This window comes from Falco biarmicus, chromosome Z, assembly GCF_023638135.1.
Source record: "Falco biarmicus isolate bFalBia1 chromosome Z, bFalBia1.pri, whole genome shotgun sequence".
NCBI lineage: Eukaryota > Metazoa > Chordata > Aves > Falconiformes > Falconidae > Falco > Falco biarmicus.
In genome coordinates, this window is record NC_079311.1 from 36,630,412 (window position 1) to 36,657,551 (window position 27,140).

The window sequence follows — 27,140 nt, forward strand, 5'->3', positions numbered from 1 at the left end:
AAAATATGACATCACCCGAATTCCATAGAAATCTTATATTAAAATACTTCAGACAGCGTGAACTAGGAGGGTGCTATAAAGGACTTAGAATTCTGAGCTTTAAGGCAGTGACAAAGACATGCAGGTTTTTTGTCCACACTTCTTTTTTTTTTTATTTAGCTGCAAGGCAAAAGATAAATGAAGAATTCAAAAATAACCAAGATGAGACGTCTGAAGAGAAGATAAAAGAGGTACTTCTTGTTTTCATTGTTTTTTTCCCACTTTGCATAAGAAAACTTGTATAGGAGCTTTTTTACTTAAAGGATTCGTAAACCAATGTAAGTACTTATTGAGACATTGTGAGGGCCAGGTGAGTTTGAAAAGGCTTTTAAATGGATCTTTCTTTATAAATATATTGATACTTTCATTGGTATTAATAGTATGCTATAGAATTTTGCATGTACAAAAATACACAGGGAGGGAGTGTCTTCTGTTAGTTCAGTGTGCTTATGTTGAAACATAACAAAATTACGGGAAAATAAGTTTTATGTTGCTATTCTTATGTAAATATTTTGTGTACTTTGCCCATAATGCCTGTCTTAGCTGTGGTTAAGTTTACCTGGTCTTTGTTGTATAGACGAGCACAGAAAGATACAGAGAAATTAAACAATCTGCTCAGTAACTCGCAGACTTGAGAAGTTATTTTGATTCCTGATGGCAAATGAAGCAGCATCTTTTGCGGGAGGCAAAAAACAGTCAAATGATCATGACTATTGGAATATAGAGATATGAATTGTACTACTGGGTTTTTTTGCTGCTTCTTCCCTCGTGCTGCATTAAAAGGAGTAGAAACACTCTGTTAACTCACTGTGTAAGTTACCTTTGCTCAGTTGTCATTTTAAGACTTTTTACTGAGACATTTTTCTAAAACTTACTGAGGCCTGAAGTGAAACTTCTGTATTTTTGGTGGTTTTAGTTCTTAACATCCATACAGAGTTAATAATTCAGTCCTTGTCATTCAGCCTTTTAACAGACTGTCTTTATGTTGTCATTGGGCACTAGTTGGAAGAAAGTGCCTCCATCTGTCCTTTATAGAAATACATCTAAACCTTTGCATCATACCTTTCACTGGACAGTGAAATAAATAGTTCTGAGCCTTTAGTTAGGACTTTCTAGCATTTCTGCTTGTTATCAGGCCCCTATAGTAATATTTCTGTGTTTGTGTTTCCAGTGTCTGATCTGTTAAATTGTATGTTCTTTTTGTTATAGAGATGTACAGGAAGAATACTTGTCATATATTTTTAAATCTACACTTGTTTGGAAATGGCAACCTACAAAATACACATACAGCTTTTTAATCCTGGTTAGTTGATATCTTGATGAAATGTGTCAGTGGAAGAAATTCTAGACTTCCATCACAACTACAGAATCCTAGAACACCATAGAAGCTGTCATATTTATTATATTACACATATACATATACTGAAAAGCCTTGTATGCAGGGGAACTGAATCATGTGATATGCAGGACCTGTGAGAATTCAGGTACTTGCTTGCATAAACGTGGGGATGTTAGTGTTCTGCTTTGGACAGCAGCTAAAAGATGGGTATTCACCAACCAAATGTGCATTACTTTGTCAGAATAGAAAGCTGCAGTGTCTTCTAATATGACATCAAGTAACTTAGTTACGTAGTAACCTAAGGAGGTAGGAGTGACTATCTGCAGTATTACAATACACGATGTGGCACGTAAATCTACTGTGGCATTTTGGTTCAGATCAGGAGTGCGCTTGTGAAGTTACCTTGGTTATCTTCACTTCTGTAGTCTGGCTTGTTTTGTGAAGCAACCTCAGAGCAAACGGCAGGATTCCTATAAGATGAATATGAAGTGGAACGTGTGCTTCAGGAGCGTGCAGCCTAGATGCTAGTGGGAATTCAGTAAGGGAAACTGGAGAATACCTAGTCCAGATTCTTAAAAGGGAAAGGGAGGAGAAATCCAGTGTAGATGTCAAGTCTTGAGCTTTAACTCTTGCAAAGATCCACTTCTGCTTGTACACACTATTTCCTAGTGTAAGCCTGTCTCCTGAAGTGTCTCACTTGTGCAATTTAATTTATTTCTGACACAGGTATTGTTAGCCCTAATCTAGGTTCTTCACCAGTATGTGAGAGACAATCGATGCACAGACTCGAGATACTTGTTTATGGCATGTCTGTGCGGAATAGGTGCTTGGTGGGAAATCCACAGAGCTACCACACCTCTTTATATATAGTTGAACATTTTATATGCTTTGAACAATTTTTTACAATTAGGTTTATTCACAAATTCATATTCTTTGGTTCTTATGAGCCTCCTCTCCATTTAAAGGTACAGCATTTTTATTTTTTTTTTACTGGCATTTGCTGTGAGGAGGGGGCTTTGTTAGTAGGGGGCTTTCTTTGCTCTGGGATGGATGTGTTAGTATGCTAATTAGGATAGTTCACACATAGCTCTTGTGATTTTCTGTTTGGTCTCATTAACCAGTTGGTTCTTCTTGAGCTTACTTTGTTAATTCTTAGTTTGACATAGATTATTTTTCCCAAGGCCATGTCTTGTTAACTGTTTGCAAGGATTAACTAACATCCTCTGTTTATCAAATTCTTTCTTGTTTTTCATTATAGATATTTACATAATTTTTTTCTTTCTTTAAAGTAATTAATTCTTAGATCAGTATCACGCAAAGAAGTATTAGGCTTCTCTTAACTGCTCAGCAAAACTAGCAATGGGTGCTTCTGCTTATCCTCTTAATGAGGGAAGGAATTCTAGGCCTTTTCCAAATATTAATACCTCTGCTAATCTTCAGGTAGTGCCTTCTTCCTGTACTGCTTTTCTGTAATACCTCAGTATTCTATATTCTTGTCATGTTTTGCCTTCATTTTTATCTTCTTATTTCAAGAGCAGGAATGTGAAAACAACCAGATTGCCCTTTTCCTAAGGGTTGTCAGATGTTACGGATGCATTCACCAGTGTCTGATCATTGGGAACTAGTTACTTGTTTTGCTAGTTGCATTTTACCTCATTTGTTTACAGTTTTAATTGGGTTTATAATTGGGTTTATAGACTTCACATTGCTGTGTGTTATGAGCAGAAGTTTCCTTCCTCATGCTGTATGTCAAGGTAGCTTATATATCAACCTGTAACTTACGCCAGGATCCCCCAAAGAAAAGGTATGTATAGATAGCGCGTTACTAACTGAATAATAGAACTGAATGACCTTGTTATTTGAATGCCTGTCTAGTATGGAGAATACTTTCAGGAATAATTACATATAATTTGAATTACTCTGTGTTGTTGGTGTTTTTTTTTACCCCTTTTACTAGCTTCTGAAAATAGCTTCAGATGTTGAAGTGATTCTCAGAACTTCTGTTATTCAGGCAGTTCACACGGATTCTGACAGAATAGGTGAGTAAAGCTGCATGCTAAAAGAGGTTTAAAAATGTTGTAGTTCAGTAAATAAATGTAGGACTTGAAACTACGTAAAGGAGTAGAGAGGCCAAAAGTCTATGTGTCATTTCTCTGCCCAGACACTTAATTTAAACCTGTTGACTAATGTCACTGCCTAGGAGAGGTGGAGGTTTCAAAGGTACAAAATTTCTGTGTAAATATTTTGAAATATGGAGGCTGGTAGGAAAGAGGCAGCACCTGCATTTAGTGCCCTCGTTGAGAGAAAGAAGTTACAATTTGATACCGTAACTATTAGAACTAACAGCAATTTGGTAGCAAATCAGCGTGCACTACTGGCTAGTCAGTCAGTGTATGTCTAAATGTAATAGCCAACAGTATCTGTACATGCTTGCTCTACCAAATAGGTAGAGGAGAACCAGCAAATGCAGTATGTGTGCTCTCCGTAGAATAGCTTTTTCTTTGCGAATTGAATGTTCTTTTCCAAAACCTTGTTCTGACAATTTTAAGTTTCAGATTATGCCTTGGAAGATTTGTGACACAATGATGACCTTGATGCAAAGCCTATCAAATTCTGGAATTTTGGTTCTCGATTTAGAAGTGTTTTTGTCTTACAGTCTAACACAAGAGCTATAGTAAGTTCAGCATACAACTGTGTGGTAGAGGATAGGAGAAATCTTCAGCAATGTATATTATTTCCTTTCACTTCTGTTTATTGGTGTCTGTAAAGTTTTGTAGCTGTTTTCAGTTTTAGATTAGGTAAAGCACTTAACTTTAGAACAGCTGTTATAATCAAGGCCAAAGATAGGTCTAGACTAGTGTCAAGTCTTCCACAGTGATCCTAGGCAGATGACAGCAGAAGGGTAGGAATAGAACAAGTGAACTTTCACACCTTCCAGCTGTTCACACCTGCTTCCTGTGCTAGGGAAAGTTTCTGGTTTTGTTGTCCTCAGTGCGTTTCTCTTTCATGAAATTGTTCTGTCAAGCAGTGCAAATGCCTTGCATCTAAAAACCTTTGACAAATAATTTATTCTGTTTTTTATGAAGAATCACATACCGTAGTTTTGAATCTCGTTCTACTCTTCAATTACTATCCATTTTCACCAAGCTCTTGATGAGCTTTTAAGTCCCTTATTTGCACCTTCCCCCCCGCCCCCCCTTATGGAACAGCTTTTCTGTGAAACAACACGTGAGTGCCTGTGATCATTCTGTTGCTATTCTTTACATCTTTTTCAATTCTACTATTATCTCTTTTAAGATGATTAAGAACTTGCTCAATCAGAGCTGATAGAAGTCACCAACCTATGGGCAGCCAGGCATTTATACGCAAAATAATGGCACAGCGATGTTTTCTGTCGCGACGGAGGGAAGACACAGTCACTCAATATGAGTGATCAGCACACTTCATTTATTGTCTCTTACAGTCACCTTTTATGCCTTCTTATAATTAGCTCATACATATTACAAAAGTTAAGCTCATTATTGGTTAGTTGCCTAAATACCAAGCCCGCCCCTAGTTTCTCTTCTGTAGTTACCTGTTCCCACCTGCAACATTCTTTTCCCACCGCGATCTTCCTGTTATTGTGTGACAAGAACAGCCAAGGACAGTGTATTTTTGCTTTACTTCATATAAGCTGAGAGTGATGTGCATTTTTGTCCAGCCAGCTGGACTATGTCTATGTGAACTTTTTCAGCTAGCCAGTTATCCACAGTTTTCTTTTTCATTCTCCATTGATTTCCTTGTCATTCCTCATTCTAAATTTCATTTTTGACTGCTGTGTGTACATACATTTATTTTTACAAAATTGTGTTGCATTCATTAAACTCATCTGAATGGTCCTAGTCAGTTTAGAACCTGTCACATTCTTTGTGAAGCTTGTGAAGTATTTTTTTTAACTTATGTGTATTGCACATCTCTACATGTAATTTTACTGGTTACTTAGTCAAATCTTAAGCTTGTCCTACAATTTTGATAGTAAGCTGTTTTCTTAAAGAACCTGTTCAGGATGGTATCATTAAAAAAATGTTCTTTTCTGGGTTACTTATAAGTATGTTGAACAACACAGATGCCAACAAAAATACCTGTAGAGCTCTACTTTTGACATCCCTCGGTTGGGAGACCTGTTCATTCATTTTTCACTTCCTTCATTTTAACCAGTGACTTACCCACGCAAGAACTTCTGTCATAATAAGGTTGTTATTTTCTTAAAAGCTTTTGCTGAGGGGCTTTTGGGAATGTAAGCATGTTGTGGCAGCCCCCCCAGGAGCTATTCAGAGAGCTCCAGCAGGGACTGTGAGTCAGAACGTCCCTTGCAAAGGCCATGTGAATTCATGTTCAAATACTAATTTGTATTCTATTATTCTGTGGGTGTGTAGGGATGGGTTTAGGACAGCCAAAGCCCACCTGGAGTTGATCTTGGCAAGGAATGTGAAGGACAGCAAGAACTATTTCTATAGGCATATCAGCAGCTGAAGGAAGAGGAGGGAAAATGTGGGCCCACAGCTGAGTAGGGCAGTGGACCTGGTAACAAAGGACTCCGAAGAGTCTGAGGCACTTGGTACTTTCTTCTTGGTACCTCAGTCTTCACTGCTAAGGTTTGCCTTCAGGAGTTCTGGGTCTCACACCATTGGGAATGTCTGGAGCGAGGATGACAGACTTGGTAGAGGAGAAAAAAAGGCTAGGGAACATTTGAACAGATGTTCAAATGGGGGTTTGATGATGGGGAATACACAAATCATTGGGACCTGATGTGATGCACTTGTGGGTGGTGAGGAAGCTGGCTGATGTCATTGCAAGGCCACTCTCAATTATCTTTGAAATGTCATGTTGATTAGGGGAGTTGTGTGAGGACTGGAAGAAAGCAAATGTCACTCCTCTTTTCAAGAAGGGCAAGAGAGCCTCACTGTGATCCATGGGAAGATGGGTGACCCAATGCTGGAAGCTGTTTCCAAATGTTGTAAGAACAGAATGGGGACTGAGAACAGTCAGCAAGGATTTGCGAAGGGGAGATCTTCTCTGACCAATCTGCTACTCTTAGTGAAGTGACTTGACTCAGCGAACAAGGGGAGAGTAGTAGTGATTGTTTTGACTGTAGCAGAGCTTTAGCGCTTTAAAATATCCATAAACAAAAAGTGATAGAATTGCCCTCACCTAATTTTACAGACTTCTAAGAGAAGTGGTGTCTGTGAGGTTTGTGTATCTAGAGTCTAGTATTGGCCAGGAAAACTTTTGTCCTGCAGCAAAAATCTGGAGTGTATTCAGGGCGGGTTTGAATGCTTTTGAATGCAAAGGATGTCATTACACAGTCTTTTGCCCATTCTTTGTTTTTCTTTTTTTTTTCTGCATCTGTTGTGGATAGGTCTAAGCCTTGCTTCTCACTCTGATTTTACTGCAGTAAGAATAACACAATAATCTTGAAACAGCCATGACAGTTAAGAGCTGTCTGTTTTGTGTATGTATTTGGAATATATATTGAAGTGAGAAACACTTAGTTTTGATAATGTAGGGAATCACCAGTTAAAAGATAAGGAATTATTAGAAAAGAAAACCAGAGCGTCATGATAGAAGTTCACAGAATAAGAAAGAGCAGTATAAAAAACATATAGAATGGATAGATATTCTTACTTGTCCTGATATAATGAAAATATAAGGAACATTTAGTGAAGTTGGAATTTTTACTCAAAGCTAGCACCAAAAAAATGCACTTTTATTTTACACAATAAGTAATCCTTAAAGGTCATGGCAATGAATAATCTTTGTGGCTGGGAGCATGGTCTTACTCAAAATACAAAAAAGCAGAACAAACTTAATGCTTAGCCTGAAAGAGTAAAAGCAAATCTCCGTACAGAAGGAATATACAGACCTTTATACCATGGTAAATTGATTAGTAACAGAACATTATTCCTAAGTGCTATTGTTTGAGCAGGCTTCTAGTGTGTGTGTCTTCCTGAGAATCCAGCTTTGTTTAGTCAGATGGCACTCTGAATAGGCAAATCTGATATAGCTCTTACTGTATTATTGTCACTGGTAGCACAGGGTATGCCATTCAAAAATTCCTGAAACCAGAAATAAAGTTTTTAGGGAATTGAAATAATTGTCACCGTGTTTTGATAGTAGCTTGTGCTGAATAGCATGGTCAGTGCACCGTGTGAAATTGTACCTATATATGGGTGTGGTTTCCACTGCTGCTCCATTTTGTTGAGTCTTGCCCTACTGTTTCCATCTTACCTTGTTGTACAGAAAAGTTGTCTGAGATTGGAAAGGGGAAAAATGTTGGAAGTGGGACTTCAACTTGAGTTGAATGAATCTATGGCTAGGTGGTGTTGTGATTTAGCCCTAGCTGGCGACAGCCTCACACAGCCCACTTGCTCACTCCCACCACAGTGAGATGGAGGAAGTGGGAAGGGTAAAAGAGAGAAAACTCATGGGTTGAGATAAAACCAGTTTAACAATAAAGCAAAAGCTGTGTGTGCAGGCAAAGCAAAGTAAGGAATTCATTCATTACTCCCTGTTGGCAGGCAGGTGTTAGAGCCATCCTCAGGAAAGCAGGGCTCCATCACACCTAACAGTTACTTGGGAAGATAAATACCACCCCTGCAAATGTCCCCCCTTCTTTCTCCTAGCTTTTATTGCTGAGCACCATGTCAAATGGTATGGAATATCCTTTTGGTCAGTTGGGGTCAGCTGTCCCATCTGTGTCCCCTCCAAACGTCTTGTGCATGTATATGATTAGCACCTAGCAGCCAGTTTCTGGTGGGAAGCGTGTTGCAGGAAATACCTGTATAGGTATATGATCTGCTTAGGTAGCACATTGAATGGGTATTCAATTCCAGTACAGCTTTGATTAAGGAAGTTTAGCAGAACGAATCAACCTTTTTGATCCTTAATTTTTATGCTCTGTGGTAATTTACAGTGCTAATAGAATTACCATTAGCTCCCTTGTTACTTTTATGGTATCATCTTACATTAAATGAGAGGCTTAGGACAGATCTATTTAAAAAAAAAAAAAAAAAGTGGCAGTGGAAGTGCAGCCCTAAGGTGGCTGCTTGAGTTGCTGTTTGTTGGCAAATAAAAAATAAGCACCTCAAGTTGAAGAGTTTACTTTCCATAGTGCTTCATCTTAGGTGCTATGTGTTTGTTTTGGAAACTTTGTTAGGTAAAGGTTTTCTTTGCTTTCATAGAAGGTATATTGACCTATTTTGAAAACAGTTGTAAAATACTTACATTGGCCTGTATTTAAATTTTCATTCCAAGCCATTGCCCCACTCCTCTGCCCCTCCCTTCCCCCCCCCCCCCAAAAAAAAAAAAAATTTTGATGTGATGAGTTGCTTGGTTGTATGAAAGAAGAGCAAGGGTGGGGTGAGGAGAAACTATGTGAAATGTTTCAGAAACATATTGCTGCAGCTAGTTTCCTAAGTGAGTTAGTATCAGAATCTTTTGACTCTTAAGTTTTTGTATTATAGCTGACCATACAATGTAGCTACACCTGGTGTGTTTTTCTTTTTTCTCAATCCTGAATCTCTAAAATAACTATTTAGTAACTGAAAAGAAAAAGCCAAAGACTTGTCTTAGTGAGAACAGATATTGGTGAGGGGGACATTTTCCCTAATCAAATGAAATTATTCTGTGCTGTTATAGAAACACTGCACAGGGCAATGTTATTCTCTAAAAGGAATTTGAGATTCAGTGGTGTATAGTCATGTTGGGATTCACTGGTAAATATTTAAAAAAAGAAATTAGGCAGAGGGTTTCTTACTAAAGAGAAGAAGATTTCAATTAGGAGCTTGTTAGTCACATTAGACAGTCTTTCTGATTTTTTTTTATTTCCATAAATGTTTCAGTCTGAGGTACGTTACTCAGTAGTATACAAATATCTTGGTTCTTTTCACTTTAATTTCAGATTAAGCTGGTAGAAGTAGAGCCTACATTTCAGTAATAAACCACACATGCAGTTATGTTCTGATTATTTTGATTTGGTGTGTTGGCAGTGTATGTTAAAAACTTAGCTTTGAAAAGGAAGGTTAAAAATTCTTTCAATCTTTCTTTGTTTGGACTTCTGATTTTTAATAGTTTATATCCAGTTTTGTTTTTCTTTGGTATTTCTATTTCGTGTACCTATTACAGGTGTGTAGATTAACATGTTCTGCCATAAATTTACTCCCAAGTATTTTATCTAAGAGAAATGCAATTGAAATTTCACTTAAAGCCCTTAGAAATTTACTAAATTCATCAGTATCAGTACCCAGATGTAGAAGGAACACACCTAGAAAGAAATGCATTTTCTTTATTATAAGATATGGGGTATCAGTGCACTTTGGACAGAATGTTACTCATTGCACACATATGCACACAAACACACAGTTTTACAGGTTTACCTCAACTTTTGCAGCTATCTGACCTAGTCAGAGTGCAGCATTATGATTTCAGGTGTTGTGCTTTAGTTTTTGCAGCTGGAGCAAATCCACCACATTGCAGCTTCTTCCTTTCATGTAGAAAAGACAAGCTGATTTCTGAAGAGCTAGATGGCAAGAACTTAAGAGTTAAGAATAGGTTAAAATGGTGTATAATTAGACAAACCCCAACACATTGCACTTCTGTATGATAATAGCAGCTACCAATTTCATTCGATAGTTTCTTTTCCTGCTGGCCTTTAAAATAGAATTGACAAGATGAATCTAACAGATCATATTCCAGGATGCTGGGGGAGAGGACTAAGTCACATTTAATATTGTTGTAAGTTGAAGTAAACGTAATCTGACTCGGGCATGATAAAATTGGCATTCTCTCCCTTGCTAGAAATTACTGCAACACTTTACTATTTTTAATGGATTCTTAATGCTATTAAAGTATTTTCAGTGCTCTTAAAAGGAAAAAGTAGAAGGCAATATTCTGACAAACAGAAAGTTAAAATCTTAAGATAATGTTGTCTTGGGTAGGTATCATACTGCTGCTTGTATGCTTACCAGAAATTCAGATTCTCATTTTAGTAACCTGACTTTTTTGTTTGTAGATGTAAGAACAACTTTAGAATTTTAAATACTGTTTTCCATAACATTATATTCCTTCAGGTTTTTTTTTCTTTTACAGTGCTTGTACCCAGGAAAGACCTGCTACAAGACAACACTCCTTATTTTGATAAACCAACAAAAAAGCATGAATCCTGAGGAAAATATGCCATTCTCCCCAGAAGGTTAATATCCTGTAATGAGATCTCTGAAAACCAATAGTGAATACCTGTTTTAAAGCTAAATTTAAGAACAGTTTAATATTGTTACCAGAAAAACGGAGACTGAAACCAAGTCACCTATTTTACTGTATGCTGTGATACCATCGTGCACTTCTGTCAAAGAAACTAACACTTCCATGGAAACTCAAGACACACAGTCTTAAAAATAAGTTCTTTTAAAAATACACTGCTGAATTGTGTTACTTCAGCCAGAAATGTTTTTAATTTTGGCAGACATCAGATAGAGCTTGTTTCCTAGTGTCCTGGATAGAGTTAATTTTCTTAGTAGCTGGTGCAGTTTGGTGTTTTGGATCTGATGTGAGAACAATGTTGATGGCACAGGGATAGTTTTGGTTGTTGCTGGGTGATGTTTATACCAAGTCAAGGACTTTTCAGTTTCTCAGGCCCTGCCAGCCAGAGGGCTGGAGCGGCACAGGACATATGGAGGGGACACAGCCAGGACAGCTGACCTGAAGTAGCCAAAGGAATATTCCATACCATATGATGTCATGCTGAGTGTATAAACTGGAGGAAAAAGAAGGAATGGGGGGATGTTCAGAGTGATGCCGTTTGTCTTCCCAAATAACTGTTAAATGTGATGGAGCCCGGCTTTCCTGGAGATGGCTGAACACCTGCCTGCCAATAGAAAGAAGTGAATGGATTCCTTGTTTTGCTTTGCTTGTGTGCGTGGCTTTTGCTTTACCTATTAAACTGTCTTTACCTCAACCCAAGGATTTTCTTCCTTTTACTCTTCTGATCCTCTCTTCCACCCCACTGTGGGGGCAGTGAGAGAGCGGCTGTGTGGTGCTTATTCGTCAGCTGGGGTTAAACGGTGACACCTAGCAGTCTGGAGTTTTTCAGAACTATGCAAATTAAAATGCAGTTCTTAATCCTGTTAATATTTATTTATAATTTTTTGTGTTGTCAATCATATGTTGCTTTGAAGTAATTAAAAAACATCTTGTGGCACCTACCATTAAATTTAAGCTTTGCATCAAAAGCATGATTTCTGAAGTTTTCATAATTGTACACTAATATACTGTGATTGGGAGAGTTCTTAAGGTTTATATGAATAAATTATTCAGGTTTTAATGATGGTAGAGTGAGTGTAGTGTTTTTCTTCTCCACACCTTTGAACAAACAGGAATGGCAGGGTTTGAGTTCTTAGATGACAGCAGAATAAGACAACCCAGCCATAACCTAACCTAAAGACACTGGTTTAGATCGTATGGTTTATGAATTTAAGGTTTTAGTTTTATCTTGTGATTATACGAGTGACTTACTGAGGCATTCTCCAAAGAAAAGAGGCATGTTGCTTAGTTACAAGTGATCTGACTTGCCTGGGGTAAATTTGTGGTAAGTTTAGTTACTAAGCCCTTATCACTTGCGTTGTTTTAAAGGACACTTACTTGTCTCTTGAGGAATTCATCACAATGATCTGTTCACTTCCATTTTAATGGGAACCAGATACAGTGACAGTGATAACATAGAATCTTCTCAGTGAGATCAGTTACAGGCACCATACAAGGATCTAAATAGCTCACACAGGAGTGAGGTAGCCCAGTCGTACCTTTCAGCTCTACTCGAGGTCCCAGTGATCCTGTTTAACAAGCCTCCGAGATACCAATATTGCATATCTGTGTAGGTTTTGACATGGCGTCACTGATTAAAATGGAAAACTAGCGCCTGCGTCCAGTTTTCCTCACACAACAAGTCAGTGCAGCCAGTACTGCTTTAAAACTGTTGCTCCTGGCCGCCATGGGCAGGGCAGCCAGCAGCAAGTCCATGGTCGGTAAGCCTCTTTCAATCGCAGTCATTCTCTGTGTTGTAGCTAGAAGGCAGCCAGCCGGTGGTGAGAAACGGAATGAAATAAGTACTGCTCTTGCTATTTGTTGCGCTCTTAGTAGCTCCACTACAGAGCAAACGTGTAGGGGTTGGGCTGTTCTAGGCCTTTTGTGTTGGTTACTTCCCCAAGGACAAGGCATATTCTGTGCCTGGTTTCCCATCCCTCTGCAGTCTGCCTACATTGACTTCTTTCCCATAAGGAGCATAAGACAGGGGTGTGCAAGGGCGAGAAAGTAGAATGTAGTTGCAGCTGTAAAGAGAAAACATTACCTCAAGCAAAATGATTCATTATTTTTGCTTTAAACAGAGGTCTGGCAATGACAAATTGTACGGCTATTAAGGTATTCCCATGGCACGCTGGAACTGGGGGCAATGCATCTCCGTAGACCCATTGCCTTAGGCAGTGGGATTAGGGTATTAGTGATGTTATCCTTCAGATGTTTTTTGTAGAACTGAGGCCGAGTGGGTCTTCACTCTTGGTAGTGATGTAAAATAGTATTGCCTGTTACTGTGCAAAATACATACTGAAAGGTACAGTAATGTCAACAGTAGGTGGCGGTCTTTTGTGTGATGTTTGAGGAAACCACAAGTGGAGGAATATTTTCATGTGACTATTGCTTTGGTATCCTGCTGTCATGTGTTTTAGGTTTTTATTTTTAACAAGGATTAACATGTTAATAGACAGATAGTGTGGAAATGTCAATTTACAGGATTAGGCTTGGGATTTGTCAGGCATTTTGTGAGCTTCATTTTACCTATAACTTAGAATAATCAGATAATATAGAATGAGTCACCTGAATAGCATACACAACTGCTGAAAATAAAGGACCTGATAAAAATATGTTGGTAGAATTTAACAGCCTTCCAAACAATTCCTGTTACACTCCTGTGCAGTATGTTTGTGGTCTGTGCACTAACATTCTATGTCCCAGCTGTGTGCATTCCAGGGCAGCAAAGACAAACTGAATTTTGCAGGGCTGAGATGAGGAAAATGAAGTTGATAGGCAAAAGACTACTAATGTAGGAGACTGACAGGCATGTTCATTGCTCTTGTTTCAATGTGTTCTTCAGTAGAAATCCAGGAGGGTATCCAGGATAAACAGGAATCCAAATAGGGAATTGAGCCTAAAAGTATCTCAGAGTTGGTACTGTCTGGGCCCAGCAGGTGTTTGCTTTCTGTAAATTTAATTTGCCAGCCTTGAAAGACTCTCATAAAACTGCTTAGTGAGCAGCTGGTAATTAAAGATTTCTCAGAACGCTGTGCTAGTTGATGGTAGTGGCTGTTCTTCTTCCCCCTATTCCATGTATACCTGTTGGTTTGTGTTCCAGTACCGACTCATCTCCTCAGCTTCCATTTCCATTTTACTCTGAGTATGAATCTGTTCTGGATACTGATGGCTTTGTGCTTATATATATATATCTTTAATTAATTAATAATAAATAGTGTTAAAATGACAGGAACTGTTGTTGCATTCCTTCTGCAAAGTTTGAAGTGTTAGCTGAAACTGTTGAAAACATTACAGGAGCTTTCACAAAATTATTTGGGAGGTGAAAATGTTGATTACAGAAAGGGTAATTTAATAGGCTTACAGTAACATGATTCAATCACCTTAAACTTTTCAGGTTTACTGAAACTGCAGAATTTTAGAGCAGACAAGTATGCCTTTCTTCCAGAGTACACATCATCAGTCTCAAAAGATAAACTTTAAAGGTAATAGTTCTCTGAACTGTAGTTTGACTATGTCTTCCATCAAAAAAATCTGTTGAAATCTTCTGTGGGCAGGCAGGAAATTCTGTTGAAAAGGGCTCACTGATTGCTTAGATGTACTACAATTCAGCTGCTATAGCTGAGATCAGTATGCTGTAACCACTGAGTGTTGCTCTCTGGAGGTGTCTTCTTGATCTGTACAGATACAGATACAGAAACAGCTAGTAGTTTGGTATTTAAAAGACAAGTTCCAGGTCTACTTGAGGTAGTTATATGCTTACACAGAACTTGGTAGAACAGATGTTAAGTCTGTGATTACACATAAGAAAACTCTAAACACTTCAGCTTTTGACAGCGTCTGCCGGGGATGAAGTGTTAACTTTGTGTACACTGTGGCTTTAATGAAAGCATTAAATACAGCCAAGGAATATTTCCTGTTTAAATACTAAGTTTGGGGGTTGTTCTAAACACCTTTCCCTCTTCCTGATTTAATGGTTTCAAATACAAGGTTTCTTCAGGTTTTTTATGTAAATAATAGGTGAGGAGAAGATTGAAGCATGGTACCTTTGCAATAGGCATACATAAACCAGAAGTGATAGATTTCATCTATTAGTTGATTTTCTTTGCGTGGGTAGGATTTGTGTTGAAATCTTTGGTCTTCAGGTGAAACAAAGTGGCTTTTCTAATTTAGCAGGGCCAAATTAATCCTCTTTGCTGTTCCTGTGCACTTTGTTAAAGGAAGCATTTAGTTGCTATATTTATAGGAAGTGCTGTTGTACACCACAAAGTGACTCCACAAGAGTTGGTCTGGAAGTGGCATTAAAAGTTTAATTTGGAAAAGTGGTTGGTACCTTCCCCAAGGTGCCGAGTTCTCGGGCAGGTTTTATGGTAATACGAGATCAACAAACCTGTGGCAACTTCAGTGACTAAATGTAGTATTAGCATTTATTCTTTCTCTTAGAGGTCATGCCAGCTGAAGGAGCTGAACTAGTCTGAATGCTGCGTAGCATCAGCAGGCCTGTTTGTATGATACTGGATCTGTACATAAAGTAATTGAGCTTCCAGTACTGGCAGTTCTTTACACTTCCTTTACAAAAGGGGAAAAAAAATATTGACAATTGAAAACTAAAAATAAAGGCTGACCAGCTTACAGGAAGAGCTGAATCCTAGTACTTCCTTACCTTAGATAACTCTTTCCAAACAACTTGCAACAATTTAATCCTAAACTCTGGAGTTTGGTGGGCTGTCAATTCTTTGATCTTTAGCTTTATGGGAAATTAATTATTGAACACAAAGCACAAATTGCAACATGATTTCAGTATTAAGGCTGGTATTTTACAGCTACAAAGGAACTCTACTAGAAGTCCAGTTAATCTTTGCAGGTACAGTGTATGTTGTTTGTACGGGGTCAATCTGTGGTGTAGACATACAGATCTCTCTAATTCTGTTGAAAGACTTCACTATTGAAGCTTTTCTGATAGCTTTATTCAGTTTTTTAAAAATTTAGCTTTCCTGTGACTTTTTATTTCTGCTAGCAGGAATAAACCAGAGGGGAGGAAAAGAGAGGAAGGATGCATCTTTATACTTTGATAAATAGCAGTAAGTTTAAATAATTTCCTTTTTTTATAAGTAAGTATTTCCATTTAGTTATCACTTCACTAATCCGGTTTCCATCGAACACAGAAGTAAAAGCATCTACTTTTCAAATTATGTTTTCCTTTTTCTTGCAGTATGTGCTTCAGCTTTCCTTCTCATCTACCCAGAAGGCTATGGCTTGACGTCAAAATTAGTCAGGATTAAATAAATGGTCTGTAGAACTGGGAGGGAGGATGGCATTCTCTGCATCATGCCGTAAAATCTGGAACAGTTCTACTGTTCTACTGTTTCACCTGCTGCTGTAGTAGCAGCAGCCCTGCTCTCCGAGGTCAGAAGCTATGTGCAAATGTTGATCTAGTTACTCCTGAACTGCCCTTTACAGCTGAAAGACATCTCCGTAGCTGAGCATGGGAATTTTGTTACTGTGTTCTCTGTGCGGTACAGCTATAGTAGTGGAAACAGGCAGGGACCCATAAGTGCAGTTCTGCACTTTTCCCAGTCAGTTTGTAAAGGAAAAAATTAAAAGGTCATTGCAAAGCTTCCTTCCCTTTCCAAGTGTGTATTTAAGATCTTTGGTCCATTGCTGTCCACCTGCAGATGAGCCAGCACTGATGTTTCTGTGTAGATCTTTATCAGTCCATTCACACACTTTCTGTTTGGAAGGGCTGCTGTCCTCTGCTTCAGATTTCCTCCTGACATTTGCAGAGGTACAGCCTGAAGTCAGTTTTCTTGGAGGATTTTTGGACACTCAGCACAAACTTGGCCCATGTTTTTAAAAGCCACAAGTGCTTTTACTGAGAAGGAGCAAAACTGCACTTTTCACAGTTAGCTGTGTCTAGCTATGTCACAACACAAAGAATATGGCTTTCAGACTGTGATCCCTTCGGATATGATTTCAAAGGCTACATACATAGTAAAATTTCCGTAGCAGTTTGGCCAACATGTTATACTGGATCATCAGGGAAGAATCTCCTATATAACACCATAGCACTGCGAAAGGGCAAAGGAGTCGTTACCTAGCTGGAAATAGTCCCTGAAGGAATTTCCCTTTAATTTTAAGGACATGGCAGATTTTTTTGGTCACTAGTATTTAATTGTGCCTGTGGTTTTCTCAATAAATTTCCTCTGAACATGCTTTGTGGAAATAAAAGCAGACAAGTGGTCTCACTGGACCCTGCAGTGTTGTCCAGTAGTAGCTGAGGTGAGGCTGGCTCCTGTCAAACTGATAAATGAAATTAAATGAATGAGCATATGAATGAGGAGGAAAGCATTTAAATTCATAGAAGGAAGAGTGAATCGAATAAAGGACAACTTCTGCACTAGTGGAACAAAAATGTCAATGTACTTAATGGTTATTGAAACATTTTCCCAGTATAAATAAATGTCAGATTTTCATTATTTATAGTCTGCAGTGCAGACTGAAGGCGAAAGGAAGACTGATGATATGTGGACTGAAGAGGAACAGAAAATTGAATACAGATATAATAAAGGCAAATATTTTTTTTTAATTTGCAGTTGATTATGCTTCATTGTAGTTATAATTAGGACTGCAGCATGTGCAAAAATAACTTCTTTGAACAGGAAGATTTATCAGTTATCTGATTTGCAGCCATTTTTCTGTATAATTCTGCCTAAGTTTTTGCTTTATTTCAGTGTATTCAGTGGGACTTAAATAAGTACTCAGCTGCAATGACTTGCAGAGATTTCTGTCTGTATTTTTATCCCTTACAGAGAATGAAGGAAGATAATTGCCCCTATAAGGAAACTGTAAAACTATGAAATGTTATAGTGAGGATTATATAAGAACTTCAAATATACCCATACTACTTTCTGATAATGTTGTAGATATGCCCACGTGAGGTGTTAAGCTCACAGTTTGTCACAATTTAATCAAAATACGGAATTAAACAGATTATAAGCATGTTAGGTACGAGAAAATGAAACATAGCGATTCAAGGTAACAATACAAATACTTTTTTTAAAAGAACAGAAAAAAGGTCTCTAGAAATAGTGAGGTTCATTTTGCAATGCCTCTGGTGTGTGTTTAGAGAAGAAACCATGGAGGAAGGCCTCAGGCAGGTGGAACTGTGGCAAGTACATTCCTCAGCACTGATTTGCTTTAGCTACTATGTGAAAGACAAAATTTTGGGAATTTATGACTCCCACAAACAAAATACCTGGGACAGAGTTGGAAAGGGTGCATTACCTGCCTTTGTCAGATGGGAAACATGTTGCAAGGCACCAGTTACATCCAATGGTGAATCCCACTTCACAGCATGCTGTTTACTGTACTTTCCTTTACAACAGATTTGTAGTTTGAATTTCTGCTTTAAGATGCAAGCTGGGATTTTTTTCACTGTCCTTTAACCACATATCAATGAATGTTTGAAACTAGAAACACTTAAAATGGAGGAAAACCATGCAAATGCTGGCACACACATTCTGTCATCATTTCAGGGCAGACGACCCCAAATATGCAAGGGAAAAGGAGTGCAAAAAAACCCCAACCCCAAATCAGGGAATGAAGTACGCAACATTATTTCTGTGACCAAGACATCCAGTAAATCTTGCTACATATTTCATCACCTTGCTTTTATACAGTTCCATTTATTTAAAACATAATTTTCTAACAGATTAGGTAGTTACCTAGAATAATGTATTCAAATAGACAGTAATTCAAACCACAGAAGCTGTCAGATGATCTCTCAGGGACTTCTCCTAAGTACTATTCCCTCTGCTCCATGTCAAAGAAAGAAAATAAATACGGAAAACTGAAATAGTAAAAAAAAAAAAAAAGCACAAAAGCGTCTGAACTAAACTGCCTGCAACATCTGGCACAGCTTTGAAACTGAAATCCTGTTGAATCCTAGAAGAGCAAACTCTGTGGAAGTAACGAGACAGTACATTTTAGCAATAGGAAAAGAAGTGTTACGAATTCTGTTCTTTTATCGATTATTTAGAGGACAGTTTCATATCTGGAAATCACTAGGCATTACTAAAAAGAGGTGGAAAAAGTTAGAGTAATATCCATTGAAACAGATAAAGAAAGAATGTTTTGTATTCATTCCAGTGTGAAGTTAGGAGAAACTAAGATTAGCTAAATGGTAATCTCCAAGGAAGTACCTATATACATAAGGAAATTAAGAGGAATGAGCTGTAGTTCTGGCTGGTGTAAAATAGTGTACTTTAACAATATGGCTATCTTTCAAATGTATGCCCCCAGGAGTTAAGGTAAGGCTGGGATGGTTTGACAGCCTGTAACGGGCTAAGAGGAAGTGGAGAAAATACAGGCTGAGTATCAAGAAGAGCATGAAGTGCCACTTTCACTGATGTCATTTAGGGCCTGCTCAGTATCCTCTCTTAGCAAAGTATTGCCTCCAGAAAAGGACACCCTTTTTATTAGATGTTTGAAGTCTCACCTCTGACAATACTAAAGCATGTGCAGTAGACACATGAGAATGAGTAGGAATGAGGACTCAGCTGGGTGCTGGGAAAACAATGAGTTGTACCAGCTGTATTATATGTATGTTAAAGTAATTTAGAAACAATGTGCTCAACCACACCGAAGGCAGCGGAAGCTGAAAGGGAACGAGATTCTTACACTTAACAGAAAATTAGGAGACAAGGTGAGAGTACAAAAAAAGATGTGTTGTGCTTGGTTCGGTGGTCTGTACAGCAGAAAGTCTTCCTGCTAGATGACTTAAGATGAAAATTGTGTGAGCAGCTAGTTGGGGTTTTTTTGTCTTAATAGTTTATGTATGAACATTGTGCATTTGACTTCTCCTGCCTGTGTGTGGTACATTGACTCTGGCCACAGCTGGGTGCCCACAAGAGCTGCTCTGTCTCTCCTCTTCAGCTGGACAGGGAAGAGAAAATATAACAGAAGGCTTATGGATTAAGATAAGGACAGGGAGATCACTCACCAGTTACCATCATGGGCAAAACAGACTCAACCTGGGGAAATTAGTGTTTTTACTGGTCAAATCAGAGTGAGATAATGAGAAATAAACCCAAACCTCAAAACACTTTCCCCCTGTCTCTCTCTTCCTGGGCTCAACTTCACTCCCCATTTCTCTACCTCCTCCCCTCCAGCAGCAACAGGGAATGGGGGCTGTGGTCAGTTCATCACACACTGTCTCTGCTGCTTCTTTCTCCTCAGAGGCTGGGTTCCTCACACTCATCCCCTGCTCCCACATGGGTCCCTCCCACGAGGTGCAGCCCTTCAGGAACAGAGTGCTCCAGTGTGGGTTCTCAACAGGGTCACACGTCCTGCCAGCAAACCTGCTCCTGCCTGGGCTCCCCTCTCCATGGATCCACAGGTCCTGACAGGAGCCTGCTCCAGCGTGGGATCTCCACCAGGTCACAGCTTCCTTCAGGCACATCCACCTGCTCCATTCCTGCTCCATCCAGGGATCCTGCATGGGCTGCAGGGGGTATCTGTTCCACCATTAACCTCCATGGGCTGCAGGGGGACAGCCTGCCTCACCATGGTCTTTGTCACAGGCTGCAGGGGAATCTCTGCTCCAGCACATGGAGCACCTCCTTCCCCTCCTTCTGCACCGACCTGGATGTGTGGAGTAGTTTACTCACACATTCTGATTCCTCTCCTCCAGCTGCAGTTGTGCAGCAGCAGTTTTCCCTCCTTCTTCAATACGTTGTCCCAGAGGCGCTACCACCATCGCTGATGGGCTCGGCCTTGGCCAGCGGTGGGTCCATCTTGGAGCCAGCTGGCACTGGCTCTGTCAGACATGGGGGAAGCTTCTGGCATCTCCTCACAGAAGCCACCCCTGTAGCCCCTTGCTATTAAAACTGTGCCACACGAACCAAATACGATGTGCCCTTCAGGAAGTCTCTGCAGAGCCAATTTGACAGATGTTGTCAAGTACTAACTGTTAACACTGTATTAGCACGGGTATTATTTAATGCTTACCCAGCAGATGGATTCTGAATATTCTACTCCTGAAAAGAATCATCTATAAATCATTTGAAGGGACTCTGCTGACATTTCCACCAAGTTAAATGTGCAGAAACTCAATCCCACTTGAGTCAGTGGAAATGCTCCGCATGTTTTGGGTTCTTTTAACAGCTATTCCAGGATTGTGGGCAGTGTCTAGTAAGTGTGAAGTTCTGGTTCTGTTTACCTGCACAGTGTTGGCTCAAGCAAACTCTGACTTGGCTACAATAATCAGAGCAGTCTCAGCCAAGGTGCAGAAAACGTCTTTTTCTCAGTCTTTTCTTTCTGTTGGCCATCTCTGTCTTGATTGTCTTCCCTCAAGACTTTTGTCATTATCTTGCTGGCTGAGAAACAAAATGTTCCTTTTTTGCCCATATACAGGGACTGATGCCAACCATAGGCCAGGTATCTCAGATGATTCTTTTTGAGAGGTTCATGGTTTTTTCTGCTCCTGCTGAACTGCAAGAAGAGTTGACAGCAGCAGCCTGTTATGTGCCAGATATCTGTATATGCAACATGTAAATCACTGTAGATATCCCGAGTCCCTTAAAACCAGAAAGGCCAGCGCTTCTTGTTGCCTTATCTTTAACCATCAGTCTCACAACAAGGCGCTGTATGGAAATACATGTTTAAAGCCCCTGGGTGTGTAGCTCTCACCCACACCATTACTGCTGCAGCAATGGGAAGGCACTTTCTATAAGGAGTGCCTTACCTCCTTAAAGCATGACTTTATATAAAAATTCCAGCTATGGCATAGAATTTGATCTGGTCAGTGTTTGAGTAAATACATGCCCCTGCTTATATAAACAGCCCAATTAAATGCAGTGTTTAAATGCTTGCAGAACTGGCAGCGTGTTTTATAACCACAGTTTGCCAAGGTAATAAGGAACTTGGGAGTAAATCTTTCCTGCCTTGTGCACAGAAACAATCTCATTGAATTCACCTCGACGTGTAAAGCAAGCAGGATGTGGCATAATCTTCAAAGTGTGCCAAGCTTTTGTTTGCACTGGGTGCCTTTCAGTAAGTATTAGCCTAAACGCAACACAGAAATCAATAGAAAGACTGTTTAACCACTCATTTAATTTCTGGAGCCATTTTAAATTTTAACCCTGGAGAATATCTGCATAGATCTTCACCGTGGTGGTGGATTTCTTTTCAAAGAAAGTAGCTTTGTGGCTCATACCTTGCATGTTCTATCTCCACTGACAATGTGGCTGTTATCTCAGAAGCATATCTAGTACAGTTAATTTCATACATATATATTTATAGGAGGGTAATAGTCAAAAAAGATACAGTCAAAGAATCAGCTGCAGAGAGCTCCAGCAAAGCCTTCTTCAGGCCTTGTAACCTGCACTTTCACATGGCATTTTGGTATGGAGCAACAAAATTGCCAAAGAAAACAAAGCTTCACACTACTGGATGCCTGCACAGCTGGGCAGCTGTGAACATGCTACTTCAAAAAGTCAAGTTACATGCTGCATCTAGCATTTTAGTTTGCTTGGTTTATAATGCTCATCTCTATGCCTTTACCTATGGTACATTGATGCTTTAACAGATACTGCCCGACTTAAGGAATAATTTGAACAATGTGTTTAATTTTTTGAACAGTACGTTTGACATAATAAAGTATTCTAGTTTTCTGTCCATCTGTGTAACTGAACATCTTCAGATAACCTTAGGTGAACACAAACACCAACATGCAGGTGTTCTATGACTTTCCTATGTGCTCTGGCTCGTTTATTGTGTGTAGTAGTGTGTCCTTGCAGGAAAGACTGGAAAACTAGAGATGCAAATGGAGAATAGATTCTTGGCATTCTAATTAAAAACCTGATCTGATATTTTAGAATTGCTTTTTCAGAGCTCCAAATGACAGACAGTATTCTGGCTAATTTCCAGCCCAGTCTCCTGTCCGGTGGATGAAACTGGGTGAGGATAGGTCCTGCAAGTGGGACAGTCCCTGGAACACTGCTGGGAGGAGTACATGGCATGGGAGTGGGGAATGCTAGTTGTACCCGTGCTCAGCCCACAGCTGCTATTACTGGCATTTCGGAGTGTGCTGTGCTGGAACTGGCAGTGCTGCACTTTTCACAGTGTCCAACCTCCTTGCACAGCCATCCTCAGCCCCCACACTAGTCACAGTTCAATATCCCGAATATTGCAGCTGCCTCGATAGCCTGTCACATAATCTAACAGGCGGGACAGGAGACTCCCAGCCTCATCTTGGACATCAGAGCACTGTAGGGGTAAGGGGGCTGCAGGCTGGCCCCTAGCCCAGTTAAACAGGGGTAGTTAGCAATGACTAGCCCTGGATGTGGCTGTTCTCAGTGTCTGAGCACAAGCAGAGGCAGAGAGGTACTGGGGAAGGCATGGGAGATGACAGGGGGGTTGTGGGAGACAGACGTCACCCCAAGATGAAGAGTTGGGTAAGGTGAAATTGCAGAGGGTTTCTGAAAAGATCAGAATTCTTCTCAACAGCTCCCTCCATACACAATGCACAGTGGATTTGTAGTTACCTTCAGTCACGCAAGAGCTTCCTGCTTGGATTTTCTTTGTCCGTTAAGCCAAGTGAGTTCAGCAACCTGAGGATCAGTTAGGAAAAGAGTATTACATGATGATACTGACCACAGAAACTCTTCCTTGTTTCTTTTCTCCTTTAGCCAAGGAACTCGGTGTGATCCAACAGCCTCTGGGCCCGTGCAGCCCCATCTCATTGCACTATCTATTAGCAGCAGGTACTGCCCAGAGCTGGACTGTTTGCAAGCCACATGCAATTCAGGAAGCCCAGATTTATCTTTGCATTTCGAAGCCAGTTTACAGGCTGAGGATGAGGTACAGATTTCCCTGAAGATTTCTTTATTATTCCTTCCTGATAGAAGCAGTACTCCAGGCTAGAAATTATTTTAGGGAAGGGGACATGGGTTTGGGTTTGCGTTTGGGTTTGGGGTGTGTGTGTGTGTGGGGGGGTTCATTTTCAGGATTTTTTTTTTTTGCTGGAGGCAAACTCCTGAAGGAGTTCTCTGTATTGTACTTTGAATGTAAACACCAATAAGTGAAGGAAAAGCAAGTGTGTGTCTGTTAGTCCTTATGCATGTCACAGTTGCAAAACTAATTAAACTGGGTACTTCAAAGAAGGATTTTTATCCTAGTCTCAGTTTGGTAGGCCAGGTGTTGAGGGTAGAGCTATAGTTATGAAATGGACAAATTAAGTAACAAGAAACTGTGTAATGTCTCCAAAATGGTAGTCTGCTGAAATTAATTTCTCAGTGAGATTTGACTGCTTCTTCACAAACTCCAAAAAGATTAATTTAGCGGTTTAGACCAAACTTGGCAAAGTCAAAAGTTGCAATATAAATTAATAAAAATTACAATTATTTATTATTTTTAACAGTAGTAAAAACAAATGCCAGGGGGAGGAGGCCTTAAAATGCAAATAAGAGATTATAAATTACTTTAAAACGTGATGCAACAAAGGGAGAAATCGAGCTGGGTACAACAAAAACTTGACCTAGCTGCTCAGCCTATCACCAGAAAATTTTATTTCAGGACATGTATGTATATTTTGTTAACAGAGACACATAAACTGAGGTTGAGGTTTGACAGAAACAGGAACTAAGGAGAGATTTTCATGGAGTAAAAGCCCAGAGACAGTCAGAAAGAGGTCAGCTGAGGGCAGCTGCAGGAAGAGAAAACTGCGACATGAGGGCAGCAGCCCAGCGTCGTGGAGGGTGAGATGCAGCAGAGGCTGAATTGCTGGAGTGGAGCTGGCTTGCACTTGTCTGGAAGGTCAGAACACCAGCCTTGAGCTAAAGGTAATGAAGAGGGTTGACAAGGTCAAGATTATAGCCAAGGAGAACAGTTTTAAGATCTGCATTATAGATTAAATGGCAGTGGGAAACCAAAGGGAAAGAAGTTTCAGTAATCATGGTAGTAGGTTGTGGGAATTTATACTTACAGTTTGGATACCAGAACAACAGAAAGAGAGCAGGTCGTCGAATATTTTACAGAAAAAATACTTTGTATATTGTTATTTCTTCCTATTCTGCTTATAGCAATGGGTAAGTGTTTAGGACAAAATCTCTCTGGCCATGCTAGGGTGGAAATACTGCACTGGTTGTGGCATTGGACTATTTTGAATAGAAAACAGGAAATTAATCTTTGATTGACATCTCTTTCTTACCACCCTTATCCTACTTTGAAGTTCTTATATTCAAAGTATTTTCCCTGCAAGCACAAAACTGTTTTCATAGCAGTAACTCCCCTCCCTCCCTTCTTGAAATTAGCTGTTGATTCTGTTGCATGTATTGTCTGAAGAAAATGTCTGGAGCCAAGAGGGGAGTGAGGTATCCACGTCAGGATCTGGAGGGTCCATCTGTGTGGCGGTGTGGGGAGTGTAATGAACTCTGCCCACGCTGCCTGGTCCAGAACGAAGGAGAGGTCAGATGCCGCTGAGCTACCAGATGGGATGAATGTTGGCTATGTATCCACAGCCCGTTAATGACCCATGCATTAATGACAGCTGAGGGTAAAAAATTGATGCTATCAGCAGAAAGGACTAGGGCACATTATAGTTCCCAAAGGCAGAGGAAGCCGGGTTGGTAGCCAGAGAACCGCAGTCAGGTTGTGCTGGCAGGGTGATACCACAGCTGCATACATTTTAGAGTGACTACCTCTCTCTTCTGTCTTCTGCGTTTAGCTGCAGGAATGGGACCACTATAAAACTTGGCGGTGACGGGAGTGCATTTGCATCCACAGCACATGAGCAGGATGATGAGTGTGCACTTAGTACAGTGACTGCACAGAGTAAGAGGAGATTGCTCTGTTATTTGCCAGAGTACCCTGCACAATGTCAGGGCAAAGGGGTGAGGTGGGAATAGGTCCATGGAAGAAGTGAATATGAGTGATCAGCAGCTGTGCACATAACCACAACACACAAGAGGACACTTAAACTGGAACAGAATATGCAGCATGGGTAGCCAAAGAAGCAGGATAGCACCTGCTCACAGCTGGCCACAAGCAGACCTGTGACAGTGGACCAGGAGAAAGAAAACGATTATGGTGGCATTACAGACTTTCCTTAGGAGGGAGTATCTCTTCCTCATTAAAGTAATCAAGAGCTCGGCCCTCAGGTGGAGTGGGTTAAGGCTACCTGTTTAAAACCCCTGGTTTTCAGTAGGCACTGTAGGAGTTGCTCATGCATCTGGATGGCCTGCTCCTCACAGCTGATGGGGACAGAGGCAGTTCTCATTTCTCATCTTTAAATTATTTTGCCCACAAAGAGAAAGCTGCATGAAATGGGTTTTCCCACTGGTTCAGTGAGAAGAAAATGCCTGCCTTTGTCTCTTTACCTGGTATTCCTCTGATATGTCAGCAGATCTAAGACCTGGATGAAAGGTCTTGCAGGAAAGGCACAGGTCTGGGACTCGGGACAATGGGATAGAGGTCAAGTCCTTTTTCACAGTGTGTATATGAGAAGGATGTAACAATATTGTTGGGAGAGAAATGTCCTACTCGTACTTCTCATTAGGCTTCAGTGCTTGAGGTCATGTCCCTGTTGGTTTTGTCCATTTTTGTACAAAACCTGTACCTTGTCTTGTAATCCCCAGTTTTAGTACCCTCCTCATGTGAGGAGTCTGATAACCATGTATGTGATTTGCATGTGTGTGTATGTACTCACAAACATATGCGTAAAAAGTCTTGATATTAGCAGTATTGTCATCTTGTCATATATTAGGCTTGACAAGGTTATTTTCAAGGGGTTTTTAGCAGTGAAGCAGTAGTATTTTTAGGGCTTTGTATCTGGAATAGCAAATCTGGGAGCTGAAGAATACATCTGCAGGGACCCAACAGTTCTAATTTTTCTGCTTTTCACAGCAGGAATTTTTGTTAGCAATCACTCGTTAAATTTGATTCAGTGAGATATGGTGCAGTACCACAATTCTCTGGTGAATTACACACATCTTTACCATGCTACAAAATAAATATTTCACATGGAAATTACTTTCTGAGCAATAACCATTTGGCAGACATGCACTATCCAGAATAAAGCTGGGGACAATTTGCTGGTGCCCACAACAGGATAGCAATGACTGTATGAAAAACTTCATGCTGGAAGTTTGTAAATTACTTTAATAGGTTTGGGGTGTGCTGTTTGATTCTTTTGCATGTACTGTCTGAAGAAAATGTCGTCTTCTACAACATAGACATAAAGAAGAAACACAGCATGTTCGTTGTTGGCTTTTCCAAGAAGCAGCCCTGAAAGTTATGGTTCTGTTGTTAATAAAATGCCTAGGTTATGGTACATGCTCTGTGTGTGCTTGCGTATTCATATAGGGGTAATTCTTGAATGACTTGAGCCATCAGGTGAGACTTAGAGGAGCTGATCACAAAATAACAG

General features: G+C 39.9%; 1 protein-coding gene across 11 annotated transcripts in view; it reads left to right on the forward strand.

Moving 5' to 3' along the window:
• The window catches only part of LYRM7 (LYR motif containing 7), a 30,661-nt gene extending 3,617 nt beyond the window's left edge, over positions 1 to 27,044 (forward strand). For 2 of the 11 annotated variants that reach the window (XM_056324433.1, XM_056324436.1), the window contains 4 exons: positions 160 to 230; positions 10,505 to 10,607; positions 14,112 to 14,199; positions 15,735 to 27,044. In XM_056324433.1, coding sequence (XP_056180408.1) covers positions 160 to 230; positions 10,505 to 10,607; positions 14,112 to 14,197 — 260 coding nt within the window. In that variant the 3' untranslated portion in view covers positions 14,198 to 14,199; positions 15,735 to 27,044. The other 9 variants (XR_008819411.1, XR_008819413.1, XR_008819412.1 and 6 more) reach the window with 9 other exon arrangements.
• The last annotated feature ends 96 nt before the right edge of the window (positions 27,045 to 27,140 follow it).